Here is a 25741-nt window from a genome sequence, read left to right as displayed (position 1 = left end):
AGAAATATTAAAACCCCCCCCCCTCCTTGGTCAGTGGGCCCCACTTATCTCCTCCCTAATTTTTCTTCCTCATCCGCGTGCGTTCTTCCTTTGTCGCCACTTCTACCACCGTCCACCACTTGAGTTTGGGTTAGTAGGTTCGGATTCAGAGTCTGGTTACTAGGGCTTAGAGGGATGGCGGGTGGAGCAACGAGGAGGCACCAGCGAGGTTAGAAAAGGTGGGACCAAAAAGGCCGCGGAGATCGGTGGCCAGTGTAGCGAGACTTCGGTTAGCAGCATGGAGTAGGGTCAGTCGGGGTGTCGGGCATTCGTGCGTCTTCCTACCGTACGTCCAGCCGCACACGCTCGCGGTTTTATTCGCGGAATGTCATGGAGGATATATACTATTGGCCTGGCGTAGATGCTTAGTGTCGACCGATCACAATCACAAATCGATGCCACGGTGCCCGTGGGCGCGTGCTGCCTTGTCTCAGTTGTGTGCGCCGTTCGTGCCCGTGCCAAGTCACCAAGCCATTAGCCATGTGACGAGCGGCCCAGCGTTTGTAGCCACGGCGCCCTCGTTTGGGGAACACGCCAACCACGGAGCTCCATTGCTGGCGCGACTCGCGAGGTGATACTCACCGCTGGCCGCTCTCCATCGTTCGGTGAGGCTTGAGGGATCTCAAGCCGGCAGCATGTGGCGCGCCGACGATGGCGAACTGGGACCGGTCCTAGTCTGCCGTGCTTCATTTCTGTGTTCTTGACCATTCTTTTTTGGTGTGAGCAAAACAGACTGGCAGGCATTACGGATTTGCCAAAACTGTGGGTTTAACAATATAGTAGCGCCTGCACCACTAAAGAAACGCCAGCAATTGACGGTCCTCTAAAAGAAAGGGGACGATCAATTCGCTTTTGCCAGTGTGTCGGTTGCCCCAGTCACTAAGCAAAAAAATTGTAGTAACAAGCATGCAGTTTGATCTGCCGCACATCTGTTTGATTGCCAGCCCCGATTCATATGGAAATCCCCTGCTCCAACTCTGCAGCCCATGGGTGATCAAACAGAGCCTGATTGTGCAGCCATTTCTACGCAGCACAGCGAGTCTAACGCCGATCGACACAAGGAACAAGAAAGCATCACATCACAAGCGTTTCCCCGGCAACTCAAGTTAACACGCCACACCAAAGCAGTTCTTAACACCAAGAACACCACCGGATCACACACCACAAACACGAAGCAAACCGTGACCGAACCTGAAAATACTAGAGCTACGTAGTAGGCGTCTCTTACTCTAACCATGCCGCATCGCGCTCCAGCGCCGGCGGCATCGGCGTCGGCGGCTCAGCAGGAGGGAGCACCAACCCGATCGATCAGCCGGTCGCCCCCCACCGAGCTCGCACATCTAGTAGGGGCTCTGTCCCTGCACGTTGCCGTGCGGGTTGTAGAGGCAGACGGTGAGCGTGGCGCCGGTGGCGCAGGTGGCCTGCGCGCAGCCGACCTCGGCGGTGCGGCGCCACACCACCTGCGTGTAGGTGCCGCACTGCCGCCCCGGCGCGCACGTGTTGTTCGCGTGGGTGTAGTACTGGCCCGTCGCCACCCACGACGCCACCACCTCGCCGGGCGCCGCGCGGTAGCTCGCCCACCCCTGGTTCGCGCCGTAGGGGCTGCCGCCCATGTCCGCGAACGCGCACCCGCCCTGCCGCTGCTGCCGCACCACCACCGCCGCCGCGGCCGACGCCAGGTCCCCGCTCCACCGCAGCGGGGCCACGCCCACCGCCGCGCGCGCCTGGTTGTGCGGCGCCAGGTACTCGTTCGCCGCCGCCGCTGCTGTCGCGTTGCTGCTGGTCCCGCCCTGCTGCGCCGCCTTGGTGACCGCGCCCGCGCCGCCCCGCGTCAGGGCGCGCGCGCCGTGGGCCGGCGCCGGCGCGGCGTAGAGCGCGAGGAGGAGGAGGAAGCACGCTGCGGCCATGGTCGTGGGGAGGAGGCGGTGGTGGCGGCTGCAGCGCGAGGGCACCATGAGATCTGGAGTAGGTGAGCTGAGTAATGGCTCAGTGAATGAGAGTGAGTGCGCGCGCGAGCTTGCTCGAAGTGTTGTCGGTAAGCGAGTTAAAGAAGAGAGCTGAGCCCCCGGCACCGGCAGATGGCGACGCCTGCCCGCTCGCGGCGCTTCTTTGTACTTGGTGCCGACCGCCACGGCGTGATGGCGCGGGCGAGGCCGTTCGTCCGATGGATCCATTGATCGGGCGATCTCGCAAGTGGCGCGCGGCGAACCTGGCGAGATCCGGGGGGTTGTTGGTTCGTGTCAGTGATCGATATCGTCGCCTCGTGGATGCGATCTTCCTGTCACTGGAAGATCCGATCGGCACTGTTTTTGTTGCCAAGTCTCGACGAGCTTGGCGGACGCGAGTCGGTTGCTGTGGACTTGTGGAGTGTGGACTGCGGAGTTGGGACGCCGCGGCACGCCGGCACCGCCCGTGCTGCCGTGCACCTCGGCCGAATCGCCGGAGGGATCGGCAAGTAAGTTTTCGTGCTTCATCCATGCCATGAAATGTGGGGAAAATGCGATTATTTTTTAAAGGAAAAATGCGATTATAGATCACTTACGACTATTGGTTCATTCGTATACAATGAACAAACTTCACATTGAGCCTATTTGGTTGTGCTACTTGCGGCTGGCTGCGGCTGCACAACCGAGTAGTCCGATTGTTTTGATCACGTTTGAGTTTATCTTTTTTTTAAAAAAAGAGTTGGATTTTTATTGATACAGTACTCTTACAACCAAGTTCCTGACCGGGTACCCCTGAAAAAAAGAAAAAATTACACATAAGTCCATTACAGGAGCATCCAGTGCCCGTTACCGTCGCCGACCATCGCTGCTTCAACCTGGTCCTCCGGCCGATTCCCGATTCGACGAAGAGTCTTCAAATTTTCATCCGTTGAACGCCCTAGGCAAACCCATTTTTATCGGAAACAGATATCAGTTGCATCACTGGCAAACTCCAGCCAACAAGCAACAATCCCACAAAGGGGATCCAAGAACACCAGCCCGCATACAGGAGCAAGTGGAGTCTTAACCTCCAAGGGAAAACTCCTTGGAGGGACAAAATCCCGGTGAACACGCCACCAGTAAGAGAACACGCAAATGAAGAGAACGAAGGAAAAATCGTCGATGCCAAACCTCCTGCAGATGATACTGTTGCTGAGCTCCTCTCGCCCACAGACCACCACCGGAACCCGCCAACCGTCAACATAGTTGACATCGGAGAAGCTCGGGAAGAAACAAAAGATTTCCGGCGAGATCCTCACCGGGAAGTAATCCAACTCTAATCTACCCAGCCACCGGGATACGTACACCACCCACTGGATTCCCAACTCTCCAAGCTCACCGGCGCCCAGCCACCGGGGGCGAGGAAAGCCAGAGAATCCGGCGGTGGGGAAGAAAATCGCCTCGAAGTCCGCCTATCCGGACGTATCAGGAAAACGAGACGCTTCGGGAGAGCTCTCTGGGAACTGGGATAGACGGATGGGGTTGGACTGGCATTTGAGTTTGTGTCTGGTCAAGCCCAGTTTCGTTTGGGCTCATGGCGCGACGCCAGGCCCCGTGCCTGGCGTACTGGGCCTTGCCAAACCTGTATTTTTAGCCCAGGATGCTCCGGGCCGAATTTGCTAATGATTAAGTTGGTCCGTACACTCTTTACTAGAGATAGCTCGTACAGCGTATAGAGAATATTGCTCCGAGGAAAATGGATGGCAGGTCAAGGTAGCATGTGGAGGCTTGCTCATCACTTCTTGCCGTCAGGTGATGTCATTATAGGAATATAGCTACTCGAAGCACCTGTTCGATCTGTGGTATGCCTGATTCTTGAAAGTACTTATTGATAAAGTGCAATATGACGAAATGTATGTGGGCTCTGGAACGCGAGGAAATTACACCGCTGATGAGTGAAACTCACGAGACTAAGTCTAGGGGATGGTTAGCGGTTATTATCAGGTCGCTAAAGTAGGAGGATCTGACGAGGATGGTGGTCACTCTTTGGGCCATCTGGTATGCTCGCGGGAAGGCGATCTACGAGAGCTCTTTTCAAAATCTTTCATGTACTCACTGTTTTGTAAACAATTTTATAACTGATTTGGAGATGATCAAGATGGTGCAGGCAGCGTCGATGAGACGTACCCAAGGTGTCCCACCTCGGTGGATCCCCCACCACTGGGCCATGTTAAAATCAATATCGATGCAGCCACTTTGAAAAATTCAAGCAAGACAGTGGCAGCTGCCATGGCTAGGGACGCTGCAGGAAACTTTCGAGGAGCGTCTACGCTGGTGATTTGTGGACTCTCGGATGCAGAGATCGTCGAGGTTATTACGTGCAGGGAAGGTTTGGTGTTGGCAAGTGATATCATGGTTCAACACTTCAGGCTAGCATCGGACAATGTTAATGTGATAAGAGGAATCAAGGAGGGAGAAATGGCCGCTCATGACCATATCATTAGGGAGATAAAGGCTACAGCAACGCAGTTTGACAATGTTGATTTTGTTCATGAAATAAGTGCTCCAATATGGATGCTCACACCATTGTAAGGAGTGCAATTTATGCTGAGTTTGGTAGCTAAATTTGGTGTTAAATCCGCCTCAGGACATTTATAGCTCTTGTAACTCTGTCGATGAATAAATAACCTAAAAAAAAACTAGAGATAGCTCGTGAAATTACACGCAATTGCCACTCTATGAAGCCCAGAAACTGACCTGACCCGTCCGCACCCTCTTCCGAACTAGTTCCGCCTCCATTTTTTTCTCCTGCGATCCTCCTCGCACACCCGTTCAAAGGTCACCAGATTCGTTCTCGTCCCCCCAACTTTTGCAGGATCTCCCCCTCGCTGCCTCCGTCCGCGCCGAGCACCGCGTCGATCCAGATCCAGGTATCCTTCCTTCCGCCTCAAACCGTACCACCTCCCTCCTGGGCGCCCTCACCTCGTTGTCTTCACCCTCCCTGGAACCGATTGGAGAGGCAATAGATCCGAACTTGTGTTGATTTCTTTTCGTTTTCCTAGCTGAGGAGTGGGGAGGCCCTAGCTGTTCGCTGTGTTCCGCAGAACACCTTCATCGCGGATTCATTCGGTGCTAAGGGGAATATTGTGGACGCGTTTGTTGGGTTCAATCTTTGATTTTCGAGTGTTTGATCATTTCCGTTTGCTGTTGATAAACAATCAGGATACATTGCCCACCGTTATACCTCTATCAGAACTGCAGGTTCATATGTCCATACGCCTTCTTACATGACGGATCAATTCCATTCACCCCAAAATATGCAATTGGGGTGTCATATATTCAAACAGAACTAATAAGATTATGATAACCATCGGCTGAGATTACACTGTGTATATGTTTCTGTCACGTTAAAGCCTTCGAGTTTTTTTTAGCTAGAAGCCTGTTGAGTGGCACTTCTGGTGAGGATACATTTTGGATTTAGCACTTCGTGTACCATTGTGTAGCTGGTGATTTTTTCTGGGAAAAAACAGATATTTTATCTCTTTACATGTGCATGAGGCACAAAGTTTGCGTTCAGTATTGTTGGCTTGGAGTTTGCTCTGTTTATCTGCCTCCTGGTTCATGTGTCAGTGTCATAAGGAAGCATGCCCAACCAATAGTTTGATTGGGCAATGACTTGCATAGTTTTGCGACGGACTAGGTTCAGGCCTGCCTTGAGTCACACAAATGGTTTTTGTAGCATCTTTTTGATAATTTGTACCTCAATTCATTCTTGTGCAGAGACAATGACGGCTGGATACATTGTTGGCTCGCTGGTTGGGTCCTTCGCCATTGCATACCTGTGTGACACATTTGTTTCCGACAAGAAGGCATTTGGTGGTTAGTGTCACCTCTCTCGTCTTGCCGATGTTCCTGTAGGATGCCTGTGCCTAACTTCTTGCAAGTTTTCGTCTAACCTGCTCCGTATTTTTTGGAAATAGGTAGCATTCCCAAGACTGTTTCTGACAAGGAGTGGTTGAAAGCCACAGATGCCAAGTTCCAGGCCTGGCCTCGCACCGCTGGACCACCGGTCATCATGAACCCCATCAGCCGCCAGAACTTCATTGTCAAGTCCACTGAATAGGCTAGAGAAGCTGGCCCAGTGTCTTGTTTGCACCATGAAACCAAGTCTTAAATTAATAAGATGAACTAAGGTCATGATAATTGATGTTTTTTGCTTTATCTGGGAGCAAACATTGAGGCTTTCAGCTTACTTGTCTTCTGATGGATTCTCTTCCTTGGTGAATTCCACCAGGCAGTAAAGAACCACATTGTTTTCTTATTACCATTCAGCGTTCCTTTGATATACAGCATTCTTGCATTCTAATAAATTTTTGTCGTTGATCTTCTTTCTGTGATATTTTTTAATTCCATGTTTAAATTTATGCTGTCATGTGTGCACTTTGTTGGCTGTGTGTTTCTTAAAATTGTGTTGTTTGTGCTGTTATGCAAGCCATTGGTGACAGTTTAAGATTTTAGGCAGAAGGAAGAAAAAGCATTGGGAGTTTAATTTTGTCCTGTGGAATAAAATGATAAGAGGACCTCGAGTATGTTTTGGCAAGTTCCTGGCTCTGGAGTACTGTGTGGTGTCAAAGTCTGAGTTCTGGTGTGTGGTGTCAAAGTCTGAGTTCTGGTGTCTTGTTCATGCAAGTAAGTAGTAACTGTGCCGTGTCAGAAAAAAATCAGCACTACTCTGGTTTGGCAAGCTGAGGGTTACCAGAATATTAAGCGTGTTTGCTACAATCAAATGAGCTGTAAATTTGAACAGTCTTATTTTCTATATTGAGGCAGGGATGAGGCCTTTCAGTCTGAACAAAAATTGTGGCAGTTTATCGGATCCTGTTTCGAGTGCCCTTTGACTGAAAAAAAATTGTGGCAGTTTATCGGATCCTGTTTCGAGTGCCCTTTTTCGGTGGTATTCTCTGGAGGAATGCGCCCCCTTTGATTTGTTTTTTGAAAGATCAACCCCCTTTGAATTACGAAGCATCAACAATAGACTAGTACATTGTGGATCCTCAGGATCATCTGTGTGACTACTGTGCCAAGTGCCAAGCCTTCCTTTTAGTCAGCTGGATGCAGAAACAACCTAGCACCGGCATCTTTGGAGCCCGTTGATGCCGGCCACCAAGTGTAGAAGAGGAACACTGCAGGTGGTAATCCTTTATGATTTCGATTGAACTCTGATGGGAGATCAATGTGACATCACCGATAAAAATAGTCAGGCAACTTTTACAGCTGCAGGTTCAGATGGATATCGTTCCACGGTACATAGCGGATTGCGTACAAAACAGAGGCTATGTTGATGCTACAGCACTTTGCCAAGGCAAACTAAGTACATACCTATTTGCTTTGATGGTTAATTAGCAAAAAAAACCAAACCAAACCACTGTTTTTTTTTATACTAACCAAACCACTGTTAGACGGTGCAGTAAACAATAGAGTAAGAAAAGGACAAGAAAAGAACGGCAGCGCCAAGAATGGCAAAAATCTGCTATAACTGTATTAAGTTACCACATTATGCATCCCGCAGACAGACCAGCTAAACTCAATACATTAAAGAACACTTCGATGAGTTAAACTGAGTTCGACACGAAAAATTACACCACTAGGAGATAAATAGCATAATAGATCACAATGTTTCTGCAATCGCTGCCTAAAATATGCCTACAGTTAACTACACTCATTGATACCACAAACTTATTCCTGCTCCAACATGGAAGCTCCCAACAGTGAACCTACGATGCTTCTGACTTGACCATCACAGAACCTGACGCCTCAGTTTGATCTGGTGCATACTGGAGCCAGTCTTTTGCGCAGACAAGTGCCTCCACAGTCTCCGGACGAAGGGAGCTTCTGTAGTCATCAAGCATGCGGTTCCCGGTTCCAGCAGAGAATATTGAGCTGCCACTGCTAACCATCGACATGGGGATGGCCAAGATATCCCGGGCCATCTTCGATAGAGTTGGAAACTTGAGCGTGTTAAGTTTCCACCAGTTAAGGATGTCAAACTCCTGGATACGTGGAGTGAGGGATTCCTCCAGGTACTGCTCCAGTTCACATTTCGCAGGCTGGCTACTTTGAATCTCAGAAAGATACATATCAAAGTCAAGAAGACCATCAGTAGTGGAAGGAGGATTTCCTTGAGTAGCATTTGCATTGGCAGCCACATTATTAGCTTCCCCTTGTTCAACATAGGTGGGGGTCAATGGGAGTGGCTGTGCCACATACTCCTTGTACAGCTCACGCAGAGAGTCATTGACCACCTTGACATATTTCCCAGCCTCAGCACCATAAATTTTAGAGTAACTGAACTCAACAAGCTTCATCTTGAAACGTGGATCCATGACAACAGCAACGGCTAACACCAGGCTGCAATCTTTCCAGTATTTGTCAAACCTCTCATGCATATCCTTGGCAATGCTGCTGAAAATGGGATCTTCGTGTCCTGTACCATTTGCTAGCTCTAGCTGAATTTTCCAAGCTTCATGGAAAAAGATGTTTGCAGTAGGGTTTGCTGCAGCCATGATGCTATGTGCAGAGTCATATATCAGTTTCAGGAAATTACAGGTAGCCTCAACTTTCTTCCAATCCTCTGCTGAAGGAGCTTCATTGTAGTTATCATCACATGTCTCTAGTGTCGCAAAAGCCTGCTTATAGTCCAAGGCAGCCAGCAGCATCAGATAAGTGGTGTTCCACTGGGTTGTAACATCTAGACAGAGGGTCTTGGTACTGGGAATCTCCAGCTGCAGAGCAATCTCTGCAAACCTCTCCTCACGGCTTGGAGAAGCTTTTATGAACTTGATACTCTCACGGATGTTGTAAATCACACCGTGAATCGAAGCAATAACATCCTGAGCAACTACATTCAGGATATGTGCATAGCACCTCACAACAAACAGCTGTCCCTTAAGCATGAGGTTGTTCTTATTGGAGAGGTGATCCCTCAGATTTGCACTGTAAATATCATGGGAAGAGCAATCATTATCCAAAGTGATAGTGAATAGCCTGTCCTTCATATTCCACTCTAAAAGGCTTGAGCTAATAGCTTCACTAAGTGCATTCTCTGAATGAGGAGAAGACACCATCATGAAGTTGAGCATTCTTCGGTGTACTTTCCATTCTGAGTCGATAAACTGCCCAGCAAGCGAAACATAGCCTAGAGTCTGACTGGTTGTCCACAGGCCTATAGTGAGGCTGATCCTTCCTGGCATAGTGTTGAATGCTTGCAACAGGTTTTCCTTTGCTTTCTGAAAAACAGCATAAACCTCTCCCTCCATTGTTTCAACATCTACACCCTTGAAACGGGGCTGCAGACTCTCAATAAAAGTAGTAAAGGCTGACTGTTGAACAATGTGAAGCGGGTAGTCATGCAAAATAATCATCTTAGCCAGATAAGAGAAGCTCCTTTCCTGATCAAAAGTAGCATTTGCATAACCAGTGTATCTGTAGCGCCTCTTCAAAGGGCGTTCTACAGTACCCTCACCATCATTATCAGTGCCAGGGCCTCCTGGTGGTGGCAGTGCTAGCTTCCTGTCTTGGTCTTTCATAACAGGACAGGAACCGAGGGTGATGTGCCTCTTGAGATGGCTAGTGCCTGCAATTTTTGAACCAGAACTATACGCAAAGGTTTGCTTGCATAAATTGCAGCATGCTCTTGAGCTTCCCCCTGGCATGTTTTCTATAGTGAAGTGCTCCCAGACTAGCGACTTCTTCCTCCGACGTCTTGATGTGGTGTGTGGGGTCATCTCAGCATTGATCAATTCATTACCATGGGCCATATCATCACCATTGACCATGTCATGAACTTGTACCATCTCATTACCATGGATGAGATCATTAACTTGAACCATCTCATTCCCATGGATCATCTCACTACCTTGAACCATCTCAGTCCCTTGAATCATCTCATCGCCATGGATCATCTCGTCGCCATTGACCATCTCATTACCATGAATCATCTCACTACCATGAACCATCTCATTGCCATTGATCACCCCGTTGCCATCAACCATCTCACTGTCATGCACCATTGCATTGTCATTGCTGTTCGGTTCACCCATGTTGAGGGATACAGGCCAATGGAACCCAAGGAAGCCTGTCAATTTGAAATAAAAAATCACGTTAGGTGTTCAGTCACATCAAATCACTTTACCATTTCACAAAACAAAACAAACTCCATAAAAATAAAATCTCATAGATAAACCGTCAAAGATGTTACGATAAAGTAGGCAGACAGCAGATATCTTACACAGTTTCATTAATGAATAGATCTGATTGTTTATGGCAGCAGTTCCAAAGAATAAATTTGAAGTCGAGATTCAGAGACCACCAGAATGCAAGCTTTTCTCCAAAAGCTATGAGGATTGCATTATTTAATACTAGATGATATAATAACAGCCTTTCAATCAGGACAGCATCCAAAAGTACAGAAATTATAATACGATCAACATTAGATAGATGCAAACAGTGAAGGCTATGTTTTTACATGTATGGGCAATACAATAGAAAAGTGGATCAGTGTCACCAAACAGGGAAAGCAAGTGCTGAATGCACAATTAAAAATGCTGAAGAGCTGTAAGTTGTAACAGAACAATAAATACAAATTCTAAGGGCAGGCCCTTCCTTCAGTAGAACCACAAGGGACTGCACACATAGCGAAAGAATAAAATGCTACTAGTAACACAGCATTTGTGCAGAAACACAACTATGCTCATCCTTTGCATAGCAGAAACCAGCTGTGGTTGCTGCAACTTCCTAGTTACAGGCATCGAACCTAGCAGGACTACTGGGCTCCAAAATCATCTCAACTATCCAAACATCACTACCCTTGGCTCAGCACAAGATTAACAAAAATGATGTATGCATAAAATCATTAGCTCCAGCAGCTCTACGTAATACCTATCGATTCTGCAGAAAGATCAAGCACTTGGTAACATGTACTAGCACTAAGTATTCCGCCTATATGTGAACAACACTTGACACCCAGGTGGGCTACTGTTTCACTAACAACAAAGCCAAAATGTTTACTATGGATTCTCCAAAGAAGACAACCAAGTCCTACTACTCCACACCAATTTAAGCCATGCCAAAACTTTAATTTCATTGGAAAACTGAAACCTGCTGAATTCGGACAAGATTATTGCTACATGGAGAGCTCTGAGCCGCACCCCCTGATTCTCTGGCGTGAGGGAAACAGTAATAGCCAATAGCCCCACAATATGGACGCCTCAAAACACGCCTCTCAACTTATTAGTAACAAACTAATGAAATATACTAACAAAATCCCCAACATAATCTACATAATCTGAAGTGCCAGCCAGACCACTGAAGAACCCACCGAAACAGAAAAATCACCTCACAATAACGCACATAATCTGAAGCTCCAGGCAGAGCACTGGAGAACCAGCCGAAACAGAAAAATCTACCCACAATAACGCACATAATCTGAAGTGCCAGTGAAGAACCCACCGAAAAAGAAAAACCTCCGCAAAAATTCGCAGCAAAATGAACCGTCTATTCTAACCGCCCTCCTCGGCGAAGCGCTTGCGCTCCCATACAGATCCAACGAACCGAGCTCGAACGGCAAACCGGATCTAAACCACGAAACCAATCCAACCGAAGAAGCTACGCGCAGCACGGATTTAGCAGACGATAGAATAAGCGGGAGGAGGAGGAGGAGGAGGAGAGGAAGGGTTTGGAGTTTGGGGGCTTACGTACGGGGAGAGGACGCAGAGGGCGCAGCGGAGACGATCCAATCCAACAACAACCCGGCCGGGGGCTCGGCTTGGTGGTGGCGGTGCAGCAGGATTAGGGCTCGGCCCAAGAAGGACGAAGGCCGAACGCGCAAACCCTAGATCCTCTTGGGAAGAGGACGGGAAGAGAGAGAAGGTAGAGAGAGACGGGAGGGGGCTGGTGGCTGCGGGCGCAGTGTATCTGCGGGTGCGGGGATTTATTGGGCTCGCGGCCCACGGCGATGGGCCTCGTGAGCTGGCGGTTGGCGCGATGGGTGACGCTGCCGGTGGGCCAGGTGGGGGCCTCCCCGCGTGGACCGGCTGGGTCCTTGCTTTTTTTGGGCGGTTTCTCATCTCGTGAGGAGTTTCCGGGGGCTTGTTTGTTTGTTTACGCAGATTTTGTTTGGATGGCGGCCGCAACACGGCGTTGTTGGATTTCGATGCCGTCTTGGGTTGGGCCTGGAGCTGTTGGTTTCTAGGGTTTTCATCCGGACCGTCAGATCCATACATGTCGGACTCCGTGTTTCTGGAGGGAGGTAGGGAAAGAGCAGCCCAGACGCGCCCCGTGGGGTCTTCTTTTTTTCTGTTTCGGGCTGTGTTTTGGGGGTGTTTTCGCGAGTTGAATTCTTCTCATTCACGTCGAGAAAAGGACAGATTCTTTGTAGATGGCACTCTTGCAAAAATATCCTACAATTCCTGAAACTCTGCGACCCATTTTGCTGAACACGATATGTATTGCATCTCAGGTAATATTATAGAAGAACTTTTCAATATAACTTCTAGGAGATTGCAAGAACTTTTTTCTTAGATATCTTTTCATAGTAAAAATTTCAAATATTTTTAAAAAAATTTCTCCAAACATACTCTTCAAAACAAACATGTCTAGAACTCTTCTCCTTTTTTAAAAAAAACCATGGAAGAATAGTGGATGTAGGGCAAAATTGTGTGCATCAATTTTCAAAAAAAGGGAGGAAGGAATAAAAGGAGGATAAGATCGAAGGGGAAAAGAATAAAGGAAAAGGTAAACAAAAAGAGAGAGGGAGAAAATAACAGAAGGAAGGAAGGCGGTGAAAAGAAAACAAGAAAAATTGGTAGCTCACTGCGCGCCGGCTCACAGGATTAGTAAGACCTTAGATGGACAAGAGCATTACAGATTATCAATGTGCAGTATACAAGTTACGATCCATGGTTATCACATATTGACATCGCACTAAAAAAAGGGACAACATAATCATTACGTTAATGACAAGAGGCACTACCCATTGCCATCCGACTGCCTAAACCGGGTCTGGGAGGCAAGCTTGGCAGGACATCTTATTACATGGAACAACAACACACCTCACGCTCACAGGTCACACAGCCGAGCCAAGAGCAGTCACTCCACGATCAATCGCCAGGCTCAGAATCCATACGAGTAGCACCTGTCGTTGAACAAGCATTGCTCAAAGCAATATCCCTTGGAATCGCCTCTGCAATCGCTCACACAGACAGCTTTGCACGCTTCGCACCGAGGTGAGCAGGGGGCCACGGCCCAACTCCCAAGCGGCTTAGCCAGGTCGTGGCTGGTGACCTCGCGCAGCAGGGGTTCCTGGGTCTCGAACTGGAGCACGTCGTCGTGCGCCGACGAAGCACGGGCCGCCGCCGTCAGCTGCGGGCTGAGGCATAGCAGGAGCAGGACGCCAATGGCGGCGGCGACCACCATCCTTGGCGCGGCGGACGCCATGGCACGCACAACTAGAGGTAAGGCTCTGTAGGTTGTAGTGTAGCTGACCGAAATGAACTGGCGCGAGACTGAACGAGGAAGAGCAAGCTACTTATAGAAGATGGCAAATGGACGTCTCTGGGTTATAATACTGTTTGCAAGTTGGACGGAGAAGGTGAAACGATAATGTATGTTAGGACTCAAAACGTTTTTCAAAAGCGATGCACGACACGACGTGACGATATGATGATGTATGTTAGGAAATGAACTTTTTTCTTACCGCGATATACTAGAAGACGTGTGGAAGCGGACGGAGCCGTGCGGCACCGTCGTGATCCACGAAGGAAGCCGCACAAAGATTGAAAATAGAGGAAGCGTTAACTAGGATAGGCGTGCTAATGGGTTCAAACCCGCCCCAAACCCACCCCAACCCGTGATAAATTAACTTATCTACCTACCCCACCCCGCTCCATAATTCTATAATGTAAACCCAATCCAACCCGCCCCACAAATTGATATAACCCGTGGGTTTTGTACATGAACCTATAAATTTATACAAACATCATGTTCACACTTTAAAATTTTGGAAAAATTGACCGAAATTTGTTGCAGATGAATTAGTTTGACAATCCGCTACTTTGTGCAAAGCAGTGCGACTGGACTTATATGTGGGGCCCGCGTCAAGAGTCGGACCCTAAAATTAAAACCTCACATTCACACCTTAAAATTTTGGAGAAATTGATCGAAATTTGTTGCAAGTGAATTAGTTTGACACTCCGCTACTTTGTGCAAAGTAGTGCGGCTGAACTTATATGTGGGCCCCGCGTCAAGAGTCGGACGCTAAAATAAAAACCTCACGTTCACACCTTAAATTTTTGAAGAAATTGACCGAAATTTGTTGCAAATGAATTAGTTTGACAGTCCGCTACTCTGTGCAAAGTAGTGCGGCTGGACTTATATATGAGCCCCGCGTCAAGAGTCGGACCCTAAAATTAAAATCTCGCGTTCACACCTTAAAATCTTGGAGAAATTGATCAAAATTTGTTGCAAATGAATTAGTTTGACAGTCCGCTACTTTGTGCAAAGTAGTGCGGCTGGACTTATATCATGGCCCCACGTCAAGAGCCGAAACGTGAAAGTTAAACCTATGAGTTAAATCCATACAAATTCAAACAAAAAATCACTTTCAACCCGCCCCAACCCGCATTTCTGATATACCCAACCCGCCCTAACCCATTAGATACTAAAACCCATTTTAACCCATTCAAACACACCTCACGTCACAACCCGCCCCATAAAACCCATTTCAACCCGTCCCACTAGCAGGCCTAAACTAGGACTGATGTCTGGGTAGGAACGATGGCCTAAAAAAACTCGCCGATCACATCGCGCGTGAGCGGCGAGGCAGCTCAAGATCATGTTCCGGATCGATCCGTCGCCGACGTGCGGAGCTCGCAAAGGAACCATCTGCCGAGGTCGAGAACGAATCGCCGCCCAGTTCGTGAGGCCTTGATCGTCTGGTAGTTGGTTGGTGTTTGGTGTTTGCACAAGCATACCTGTTCAGAACAAGGGCAGAGTACCGTAGTAAGCGCACAGAGAATGGCAGAGTACACCTGTGTGAGTGTGACTCAAGATCAGGCTTGAGAAAATAGCACTGTACGAGTGAACTCATGGACGCATGGAGGCATGGAGCCATCATGCCAAGACTAGTATTTCAAACACACAGACACAGGTAGAAAAATAGTCTTTTCCATTTGCACTCACAACCTCACAGGACACAGCCGAGAGCAGTAGTCACGATTAAAAGCTGTGGCTCAAGATCAGGACAAGCATTTTAAACACAAACACTGGAGTCATTCAGACATTCAGTAAAACCAGCTGATGACGCCACCGGAGAAGAGATAGGGAGCATAAACTAAAATTAGACAAATTATATAGCTACACACGAACATGAGCATCAATCCATAGTACATAACAGATTAAATGCAAAACAGGGGTAACAAACAAAGTGCAAAGACAACCGGCTGATAAATCCCGCAGCTAGCACACGCACATCGCGTGCAAAGTCAGACGACACCAATTAAAGCTATTACATGACAATAGCAACAAGTAAAACAGAGTTCGACACAAACAGGTTACACCTCTACGAGTAAATAACGGAATGGATTCCGATCAGTTCACAATCCAATGGATACTATTCATGCTTCAGCAAGGAAGCAGTGATCATTCTTCAGCCTTGATCAGTGTAGCACTTGGTGCCTCGGTGGCAGCTGGTGAGTATTGGAGCCAGTCTTTCGCACAGACAAGTGCCTCCAGAGGACGAAGAGAGCTTCTGTAGTCATCGAGCACGCGACTTCCTGTTCCGGCAGAGAATGGACATTGGAATGGCCAGGATATCTCGGGCCATTTTGGAGAGTGTTGGAAACTTGATCGCATTAAGCTTCCCCCAGTTCAGAATATCAAAATCAAGATTACGTGGTGAGAGATTCATCCAGGTACTGTTCCATTTCAGATTTTGACTGCTCGCTACTTCGGATCTCAGAAAGGTACACATCAAAATCTAGAAGCGTAGTGGAAGCAGGAGCTCCTTGACTTTTCTTAGCATCGGCTAGCCCATTATTCCCTTCACTTTGCTCAACATAGGCTGGGGTCAGTGGAATTGGCTTTGCCGCATACTCCTTATACAGCTCATGCAGAGCATCATTGACAACTTTAACACGCTTTACAATCTCATCCCCATAAATCTTGGAGTAACTGAACTCAACAAGCTTCATCTTGAAACGTGGATCATCCATGACAACAGCAATGGCTAGCACGAGGCTGCAATCTTTCCAGTACTTGTCAAACCTCTGGTGCATATCCTTGGCGATGCTACTGAAAATGGGATCTTCATGTCCTGTGCCATTTGCTAGCTCTAGCTGAACTTTCCAAGCTTCATGGTAGAAAAGGTTTGAAGTTGGGTTTGCTACTGTCATGATGTTAAGTGCAGAGTCATATAGCAGTTTGAAGTAACTACAGGCAGCCTCAACTTTCCTCCAGTCCTCTGCTGAAGGAGCTTCATTGTAGTTATCATCACATGTCTCAAGTGTAGTGAAAGCATCCTTATAATCCGAGGCAGCCAGCAACATCAAATAAGTGGTGTTCCACTGAGTTGTAACATCCAGACAGAGGGTCTTGGTACAGGGAACCTCCAGCTGCAGAGCGATCTCAGCAAACTTCTCTTCACAGGCAGGAGAAGATTTTATGAATTTTATGCTTTCACGGATATTGTAGATGACACCATGAATTGAAGCAATGACATCTTGTACGATAGCATCAAGGATATGAGCATAGCACCTCACAACAAATAGCTGTTCCTTAAGCATGAGATTGTTCTTGATCGAGAGATGATCACTCAGATCTGCATTGTAGATATCATGTGAGCAGCATTCACTATCCAATGTGATGGTGAATAGTTTGTCCTTCATATTCCAGTCAGAAAGGCTCATGCTAATTGCTTCACTAAGTGCATTCTCTGAATGAGGAGAAGGCACCATCATGAAGTTAAGCATTCTTCGGTGTACTTTCCATTCAGAGTCGATAAACTGCCCTGCAACTGAAACACAGGCAAGAGTCTGGCTAGTTCTCCACAATCCTACAGTGAGGCTGATCCTTCCGGGCATAGTACTGAATGCTTGCAGCAGGTTCTCTTTTTCTTTCTGATAAATTGCATACACCTCTCCCTCCATCGTATCAACATCCCTAATCTTGAAACGGAGCTGCAGACTCTCAATAAAAGCAGCAAATGCTGGCTGTTGAACAATGTCAAGTGGGTAGTCATGCTGAATGATCATCCTTGCCAGGTATGAGCAACTGCGGGCTTCATCAAAAGTAGCACTTGCATAGCCAGTATATCTGTAGCATCTCTTGGATGGACGCTCCACAGTTCCCTTACCATCATCGTCAGTCCCTCCTGTTGAAGGTAGTGCCAGCCTCTGCTCTTGATTCTTTGTCTTAGGACAAGAACCCAAGGTTATGTGCCTCTTGAGATGGCTAGTCCCAGCAATCTTAGAACCAGAGCTGTAAGCAAAGGTTTGCTTGCAGCATGCTCGTGTGGCCCCTTCGGCGACAGTTTCAATACTGAAGTGCTCCCATTTCAAGGGCTTCTTTCTTCTCCACCTGGTTCTTGATGGAGGGGTCGTCGCTTCATTTCCTTGCACCAAATCATCACCTTGAATGAATTCTTCATATTGGACCAACTCATCACCTTGAGCTATTTCTTCACCTTGGACCAACTCATTACCTTGAGCCAATTCTTCACCTTGCACCAACTCATCACCTTGAGCCAATTCTTCACCTTGGACTGGCTCATCGTTGGAGGCAATCCCATCCTCTTGGGCCACCTGAGGAAAATTGGTGGTTTCTTCAGCCATACTTGACAGGCTAGAAGCTTAACTCCTGAAATCTGGTAGATATGGCATGTTAAAATCAGAACACCATCCAAGGGCTAAAATGGTAGCTAAATAAAATCCAACTAGTGAGAATGAAACCAACCAATGTATTCACACCATGACAAACAGATCATAATTTCACAATAAAAAGAGTAAGCTGTTTCTGAAATTAGAAATACGGTTGTTCTGCACATAAACCATAGTTATTGAGACCGGACCAGACATTGAACCGGCATAGCCCTTGGCTCACAGTTTGATTAGTTCAACCGGTTAGACTGATAGTTCATTACGGTTCAAATATGATAAGTTCCGTACTAAAATTAGCAACAAGTGCATAGCTCAATGGTGCAGACCTTAACCCGAAGCCTCAGGTCGCGAATTCAACTCCCACTCTGCCCTTTTCAAGCATTTTTTGGGTCCAACCAAACGCATACTGTTGAGCCCATGTGTGCCCCAAGCAGAATGTCAGTGACCAGAGCGGCTCGTAGACAGTTTTCTTAAGTGATTGCCGGCAAAAATCGGCCAGTCGAACCCGGTTTAAGTGCTTTACTGACGGTTTGATTGCGGGACGGTCTTTTACACGGACCGAACAGGCGGAGGTTCTGGTTCCTGTTTTCCCGATTGGTCCGGTCCTAAAAAATATGACACAAACCCCACGCATCGCCCCTATGACGGATCCAGCGGAATTTAGTCTAAACCCACGCAGATGTACGAACTTGCAAGTGGAAAGAAATCATAACGCAAAGAGATGAGCTCAAGCAAGCGACAGAGAGTAAAGGGGCACATATGAGTTGGGGAATGCAGGAGCTTACCGAGGGAGGAGGACGACGAGAGGTGACGGCGGCTGAGATCCCGAGTCCAGACTAGCCAAGGTGGCGGATACAATGCGAGGGTGGAGAGTTAGGGTTTTGACGTCTCAATGGGCTCTGGGGTCGCGACCCATTCTACAACCCATGTTTGCCGCTAAGGGTCCAGGATGGGACAAGGGGTGAGGAGGCCGGCTGTGGCACATTGAGTTGTGGTGTGGGTTGGGTGGGTTTTGCTGCCACCTTGACATATGCTTTGGGCCTCTTCATGTGGACAAGAACAATGCCCGGCGATTCTGCGCCATATTACCCATGGAAGGGCAAAGTGCTAAGGCTCATCCATGATTGCACACATTTTATTCGTACAGACATTATAGTTAAACCAACAAAACTGGTTTCATGCCTTCAGATTGCGGTTAGTCTCTATAGAATGTAGCCATAACTCAAGACTACATACGGTATCACTGTTATTGGAAACATTTCTATCATAGCTTAAATTGTTCTCAGTAAAAAAAATCATAAGTTAAATCCAAACAAACGAGCACAATAATGGCAACCAGAAAAAGGTTAAAGGGAAAATTACAAACATGGCATGACCACTATATTATCTTTCTTGTAAAAACAACTTACTTAGGAAGCACATCAAACTGGTCACTTGTGGCACTGGCATGCATTATGCAAACCTCAGATTTGTGCACCTGTATTGAGTACATAAGGGAACTTCCTACATATAATTGAGTACATAGCCGACGCGCATACACCATGGTGGTAGAGCAGCCGGTTGTGGCGCTCCCAGCTGGTCTGAACATTAAAAAAAAAGGTCCCCCGTTGTGCAAACTACTTTCACCTGCAGGCGCAGGGAACACAATATGAGTGGGCAGCCTTTGGGACCTTTTGTAGACCCAGTGATGGTTTAGATTCTTTTTAAATCAAAGTCGTGGGGGTGGTTTTTCTCCAGGGTCTAGCTTTTTGTGTGTGCATTGAGTCCATACAATCTATAACAGGAAATAATACATTGCATTCTAATACCAGCCAGCATGCAACTAAGAATGTAATATCAGCAAAGTGTTGTGATATAATAGAGAAAGGCGCTGCTGCAAGTGTCATAGGAACACTATTTTGATTATTCCCATAAAAACATATTTATAATCCCTTTATAATACAGGGTTACCTGTTTAAGGACAGATGATCTATCGTAAGCTACCATGGTAGTGCACATGTAAAAAACTCTGACAAGAAGACAGCAGGAAAACATAAAAGGTGTAGCTTTATATTTGTAAAAGTACTATGAACAAACATCTTTAACTATTAATTATGTTGGCTCAAATGCCATGTAAATGGTACCATTAAGTTCGAAACAATTTATTCCATAACAAAACTAACAATTAATCAGTTTCCTTGATTGAAAGGGTCAGCCTTTTAGCGGGACAGCAGTAAAACTATATTTCATTCCACTTTATTCTATATAATCTGTTCATTGCTCAACTCCAGCTTATCAACGTATAAAGAATGTTTGCTGCACAATCTGAAAAATGCTCTGACGGCATCGAGTGAAGAACATAGTAAAAAAAAAAGGAATTAGCACTGATAGATTCAGAACACTCCAGGGTACCTGAAACCTGATGATTTGCTATGGTCTGTAACTAGATTTCAATTAGGGTGTGCGGTGATCCACACGCATCAGATTTCACCAATTGTCACCAGCATAAGCATCAGTGGAATTGAATCTAAAAGGTGGCCTGAGTCACATTTACATTTCATTGAACATATTAGGGGCCTGGACGGCAAATGGAGAAGACCGCGTACCTTACAAGTTTGCTCATCGGAGCTTGCTTGCTTGTTGCCTCTGTTCGTTTCCTGCATCATCATCATTTAGTCCAGCGCCGTGAACCTTCTGCGGTGGAGACTGAGGCGATGGTTGAGCCTCGTTTATTTTGTCCATAGCAGCACCCCGCCATGCTCGTGCGTGACGCGCTGCGCCCGCCGACCACGCGCGTGGTCAGGTTCACCGACGCCTTGTTGAAGCATGCTGGGACCTACGCGGTGACGGCAGATTCGGCGTAGCGGCGTTCGGGCGATATATGGGATGGAAAGAGAGGCTGATGGGGGAAGAAGTTGACGGCGAGCTCGCCCTCGCCCCGCGGATGGGGGGCGGCGCTGGTGTCGTGCGCATTCGCCGGGGGGAGGCCATTGCCCATTGGCGCCTGGCCGCTCCCGCTCCCGTTACTTGCCGCGAGCGCGAGGACTTGCTGAGTTGGGCGGTGGCGGCGCAGGGCGAAGGGGGGGAGGGGAAGGGGATGGACCAATTTGCAAAGCAATGGAAGCGTCGCGATTTATGAATATTCCCGAAGGAGCCGGACGCAAATATTGCGAAACCCGACGGCGGCTTCTCCAATTCTCCATGCTAGAGAGGTTGATGAACCGTTGAAGACTTGAAGCCCATGGGCCATGGCGGAACAACAGGGGCACGGCACAGTTTTTTTTTTGTTTCTGCCAATTTGTTTGATTATTATTCATGGCTGCGGAACCTATTTACCTGTTTCGGGGAGTTGATTCTCCACTCTCCTTCTCAGGTCAAAATATCAAGAATTATAAGAGATTTTATTTAACTCGACCTATACTTTAGTCAGTTGATGAACTCACGACGTTCTCCGTGCCACCAAGTCCTCTGCATATTGTTACCGTAGAAGAGGCGACTGAGGCGTAGAACCAGTAGGGAGGCAAAAAAACGAACTGATTCGCGCGGTGAAGTTGGAACTGTCATACATGACTGGAAGCGACGGGGATGAAAGTGAGCGATAAAAAAAAAAGAGCACCGGAGAAGGATCGGGAGGTAGAAGACCATTCAACCATTCGATTTCTAACCAAGGGACAAGGTTTCTTGAGTTTCATGGGTGTGCCGTACGCCCGATCACACCAATGGAAAACCCTAGGTGCGAACTACACGAGTGATGTGATAAAAGTCATGGGTTATGCTAACTTCAACCTACTGATGAAATCTTGATTATAACTCTAAGTCACCAAGATAGAATAGGGAATACAGAGAGGCCGGTTCGAAGACAATGGTAAATGGAAGGAACAAATATACATTACCGATGAAATTATGCTAACTGATGAAATTTTGATTTACGTGTAGATACAAAATCCGGGTAATCTAACAGGGAGATGGACGCCATTTAACATTGCGGCGTTTCGTGTCCAGGCGGTTCCAAAACTGAAGCCGTTCCAACAACAATCACAAGATAAGGCAGTAGTGAAGTTTTTGGTCAAGATCATCAAGTCCATCAATACAGCATAGAGTTGTTCGCGCAAGAGGGCCACCATCAACGTTCCATACTACATCATCATCTTGGGGAGAGAACCTGCCACGCACATCCAAAACAAGTGACCCAGCATGCAGCGGTGCTGGTCACTACCACCTCCAGGTTCCCATGGAACAAACCTACCTTACCGACCACATACTATTAGCTAGTGCTACCACTACTACACTACTACCCCTCCTCGTTCCTCAAAGCTACCTGCTAATCCTGCTGCCGCCGCCGTTATGCCGGTGCCCGTGCCAGCGACGACAGCGTCTTAACTGCCTTCCTCCTCGGTGCCGGCCTTCAGGTACTCGCCGTCCCCGCTCTGCGCGCCGGAGCTGGCGCCGCCCCGGACGTCGACCGAGAGCGAGCTCGACCCCTCCTTGGCGCCGCTGCCGCTGCCAGGGCGGCCGAAGCCCGAGAACATGCCGGCGTTCATCATGCTGTTGCCGGCGCCGGCACCCGCACCACCGCCGCCCATGCTGGCCTCGCCGTGGAGGATGTTGAACCCGCTAGTCGTGCCGCCGCCGCCGCCGCCACCCGAGGCCATGCCCAGCTGGCCGTGCGCCGCCTGCTGCTGCTGGAGCGGCGACAGGGACGGGTGCCCGTACATCATGGAGGACCGCGCCGCCATCAGCGACTGCGGGCTCATCATCTGCCCCGACTGCGGCGGCATGTACCGAGGGCCCGGCTGCATCATCAGGTTGGACGGGTACTGCAGATCGCAGATGTACCAAGTGAGAGCGATGCAATCTTTGATTTCACTAACGAAAATGCTTGGGTGTTAGGGCCAGGCCGAGGAGCAGCACTAGCATCAGTACCTGTGACAGCGGTGCCGTCTGTGGTGGCTGGCTGTCTGCGATGGCCGCCAGGTACATGAGGTTGTGCTGGAGCTTGGCTTGGTGCCTGCATGGCATCATCAGGTGGCACAGGCAAGAGAACACTCAGGCTACAAGATATCTATAGCTCATTGCACAACGTAACCATGCATGATTGTCTATAAACTGTCTACTCTATGATCGGTTGTCACAAGTAAGCAGTGAACAGATGAGCATGCAAGGTATTGTTTTGAATAATGATTGAGAATGAAACATCAGGAGTTCCTTCGGTTGCGGAAAAGCTATAGAAAGTGTCATGTGTGACATCGACATTACAGACCACAAAAACAGTAGACTGAACAAAACCGGTGCATGGTTGGTACTACACAGCTTTATCACGTGAACATTTGGCAAATGTATTAATCAATGTATATGCTACAGCAGACAAACCAGAAACAATGTAGCATGGTACCATCTTTCACGAAAGGAGCATTATCTGTCCACAAAATAGGCTTGCTTGATGCTTATACTGAACAAAGGGGGACAGGGACATTCTTGTTCATGTTAACACAAGTGTTTCCACAGCACAGTGGCTAGCTTCTAGCTGCTACTACATCCATAACGGTCATGCAAGGAGATCAGATCAATACTCAGCAACTCACCGTTCGCACTCCTCCACCTTCCCATTGTTCTGGTTGTCGAGGATGGCCAGGATCAGCTGCTTGTTCTCATCCAGGTACTGCACAGTTCAGGGCCAGAACGTATTAGCATGTCAAAACATTTCAGTAGATGCATGTCCCTATCATCACTAACCACCAAAGGTAACCCAAAAAAAAAATCAACCAATTCTCAAGCAGTTTGCAGACAAGTGCCCAACTCCTGGGGTGTTCTTGCAGTTTATTTTCAAACCAGCTCGTCAGTCGGAGCATTTGCTCCACGACTGACAAACATGGCAGTTCATCACCAATGAACTGCCTTGGAGATTCAATGATTGATACGGCTGGTTTCTCCCTACAAGCGTACGCTCTCCCAATCTAAAGATCAATCATTGACTGACACCCGAGCATGCAAACATAGGCCATCGCACACGGCCAGGACGGGCAGCCAGCAGTCCGGGCCCCTGGCTGTTAGGCTGAAGCTTTTTAAGGGTCTAACAGCCAAACTCCAATGGGCGACAACGCAAGCGAACCTACATTCCTACCCATATGAATATGGACCAGATCATGTTCGCCACACCTCCGGCAATCAGGGGCCTGTGAGGCTGTGATCAGTCATTGTCTGCTACTCAAAACTATTTCTCAACATATATTTAAAAAAAAGGCAAGCTGCAAGATATTTCGTAGTAGCTTTTAAAGATTGCAAACAGTTGATATCTATGCAAATCTCACAGCTGTTCTATGTTTCCATTGATGGAATGTCGCACATGATGCGCCTAGGCAGGCTTTAAAGATTGCTCGGCAGGAGACAGGGCGCAGGCGGCAGGTCTGGCATCGTTTACTGCTTGCGAAAAACAGCAGGGGGAGGTATGATCATTCACATCAGGTCACCAACCGGACCGAGCTACAAATGGTTGGGATTTAGATGAGGGGATAATGGTGGGTATTCAAACCATGTGGGCAGCAGGAGCGAAAGAATGGGACCAAGAAGACTGTGGCAGTTTGAACTTTAAACTGCAGAGGAAATCGGAAGTCAGGGACCATCTGAAAATACGTCGAGATGTAAACGGAATCAACATGGAAAATGGAAGATCGAGGTCTAACCAAACACCCCTATGAACCAGTGTTGCTCTAGAATCTCAAGCAAGATCAGAGGGTGAAAAGATCATTCTTTTTTCGTTGGGCAAAAACAAAAAGGATCGGCAGGGAAGATAAAACGAGAATGTAAACCTGAAGATACAGCAGAGGAACAAAATCAAGAAAAGAAACGAGGACAGCAGAAAAGAAAAGGTGGAAGTTTGCTTCGCTTCCCATATTTCGACGCGCTTCGCGCGAAGAACAGAAGGAAAACTAGCAAAAAGGAAAGAAAAGATACGGAGAACAAAATCAGGGAATGATTGAAGAACCAAACAAGGCAGAATCCAAAAGCGATGGGCAAGGCAAGATCACGGGACCAAACAAAAGCAATAGTTTCAGAGACTGGAGAGGAGGTTCGGTTGGAGGATCACGACCTGCTGGATGAGATCGGTGGTGACCGCGGTAGGGGAGGCGTAGCCCCCAATCATGCTCTGGTTCATCTGCATCAGGTGCTGCTGCTGCTGCATTCCAAAACCGCCGCCGCCGGCAAAAAGCGTGTGCACCCTCCCCTCCTCACCCTGCAGCAAGCAGCCTACACACCGCCGCTGCCGCCTCTTCTCCTGCGCGGCAGCTTCTCCCCCCTCTGCGATTGCTTCCGAGCAGGCTGCTAGCGAAAAGGTGTAGAGGGACAGAGAGGTGGCTTCGCTTGGGGGTTTTGGCGAGATGAGAGCGGGGTTTTGGGGCAAGACCAGTCGCTCGCCGTCCTCTCCCTTCTTGTGCTTTGCTTTTGGTTCCCTTCTTTAAAAAGGAGGAGGAGTTGGCCAAAAAAAAAGAGGAGGGTACTACTCCGCTTTGACGTGTTCTCTCCTCACTCCTCTCCTTCTGTGGTAAAGTTTTGAAATTCAGTAAAACTTTTTACTACCATGGAACGGTAACTTTTGCTGGCATCCCTCCGGCCTACCGAAAAGCTCGGTAACTTTCTGCGCTACACTTGCTGGCAGCACCTGTGTGAAAAACAAATGGGCGATTGATTCTTTAACAATGACCACTACAGCCCTACTACTCCTAGAGGGCAAAAACAAACATGGGAGGAGGAGAGCGTATTTGCAGTGGCTGGGTAATTTAATTTATGTGCGGCTGCACGCCCGGGGAGAGTATTTATCTCTGGGGTTGTCAGCGGTGTGACAGCACTGTCATGCTGGCCTCGAGAGTTGGT

The 25741-nt window shown here is 48.0% G+C and overlaps 4 protein-coding genes, 1 long non-coding RNA gene and 1 pseudogene across 7 annotated transcripts; 1 reads left to right on the top strand and 5 right to left on the bottom strand.

Annotated features, from left to right (window-relative positions):
• Positions 1–951: 951 nt before the first annotated feature.
• On the bottom strand, positions 952–2115 carry LOC101777826 (STS14 protein). Its single transcript, XM_004981822.2, has one exon. It carries the CDS (start codon positions 1992–1994, stop codon positions 1380–1382), a length of 615 nt encoding a protein of 204 aa, XP_004981879.1. The 5' UTR covers positions 1995–2115; the 3' UTR covers positions 952–1379.
• A 579-nt stretch (positions 2116–2694) lies between these two features.
• LOC101777562 lies at positions 2695–3476 on the bottom strand. Its single transcript, XR_215787.2, has 2 exons — positions 3156–3476; positions 2695–2922 (listed from the first exon to the last, which is right to left on the bottom strand). It is a non-coding gene; the product is annotated as an uncharacterized LOC101777562 (long non-coding RNA).
• Positions 3477–4706: 1230 nt separating this feature from the next.
• On the top strand, positions 4707–6352 carry LOC101777148. The gene is made up of 3 exons (XM_004981821.4): positions 4707–4894; positions 5745–5843; positions 5945–6352. Exons 2-3 carry the CDS (start codon positions 5750–5752, stop codon positions 6085–6087), a joined length of 237 nt encoding a protein of 78 aa, XP_004981878.1. The 5' UTR covers positions 4707–4894; positions 5745–5749; the 3' UTR covers positions 6088–6352.
• A 1111-nt stretch (positions 6353–7463) lies between these two features.
• LOC105913619 (zinc finger BED domain-containing protein RICESLEEPER 2) lies at positions 7464–11920 on the bottom strand. 3 transcript variants are annotated; one of them, XM_012842880.2, is made up of 2 exons: positions 11717–11920; positions 7464–10098 (listed from the first exon to the last, which is right to left on the bottom strand). In XM_012842880.2, exon 2 carries the CDS (start codon positions 10061–10063, stop codon positions 7739–7741), a length of 2325 nt encoding a protein of 774 aa, XP_012698334.1. In that variant the 5' UTR covers positions 10064–10098; positions 11717–11920; the 3' UTR covers positions 7464–7738. The 3 variants fall into 3 exon arrangements, with proteins under 3 accessions (XP_012698334.1, XP_012698333.1, XP_012698335.1); XM_012842879.2 differs by having other exon boundaries at positions 11721–11920; XM_012842881.3 differs by lacking the exon at positions 11717–11920 and adding an exon at positions 11472–11684.
• A 3427-nt stretch (positions 11921–15347) lies between these two features.
• Positions 15348–20982, bottom strand: LOC105915078 (annotated as a pseudogene).
• Positions 20983–21915: 933 nt separating this feature from the next.
• LOC101775381 (GRF1-interacting factor 1) lies at positions 21916–25329 on the bottom strand. Its single transcript, XM_004981820.4, has 4 exons — positions 24960–25329; positions 23455–23531; positions 22796–22880; positions 21916–22689 (listed from the first exon to the last, which is right to left on the bottom strand). The coding sequence occupies exons 1-4, from the start codon at positions 25050–25052 to the stop codon at positions 22249–22251; spliced, it is 696 nt and encodes a 231-aa protein (XP_004981877.1). The 5' UTR covers positions 25053–25329; the 3' UTR covers positions 21916–22248.
• Between the last annotated feature and the right edge of the window lie 412 nt (positions 25330–25741).

The sequence above is a fragment of the Setaria italica genome, chromosome IX, assembly GCF_000263155.2.
Source record: "Setaria italica strain Yugu1 chromosome IX, Setaria_italica_v2.0, whole genome shotgun sequence".
NCBI lineage: Eukaryota > Viridiplantae > Streptophyta > Magnoliopsida > Poales > Poaceae > Setaria > Setaria italica.
The sequence above is the reverse complement of the archived record's forward strand: the minus strand, read 5'-3'. Positions and strand labels throughout refer to the sequence as shown.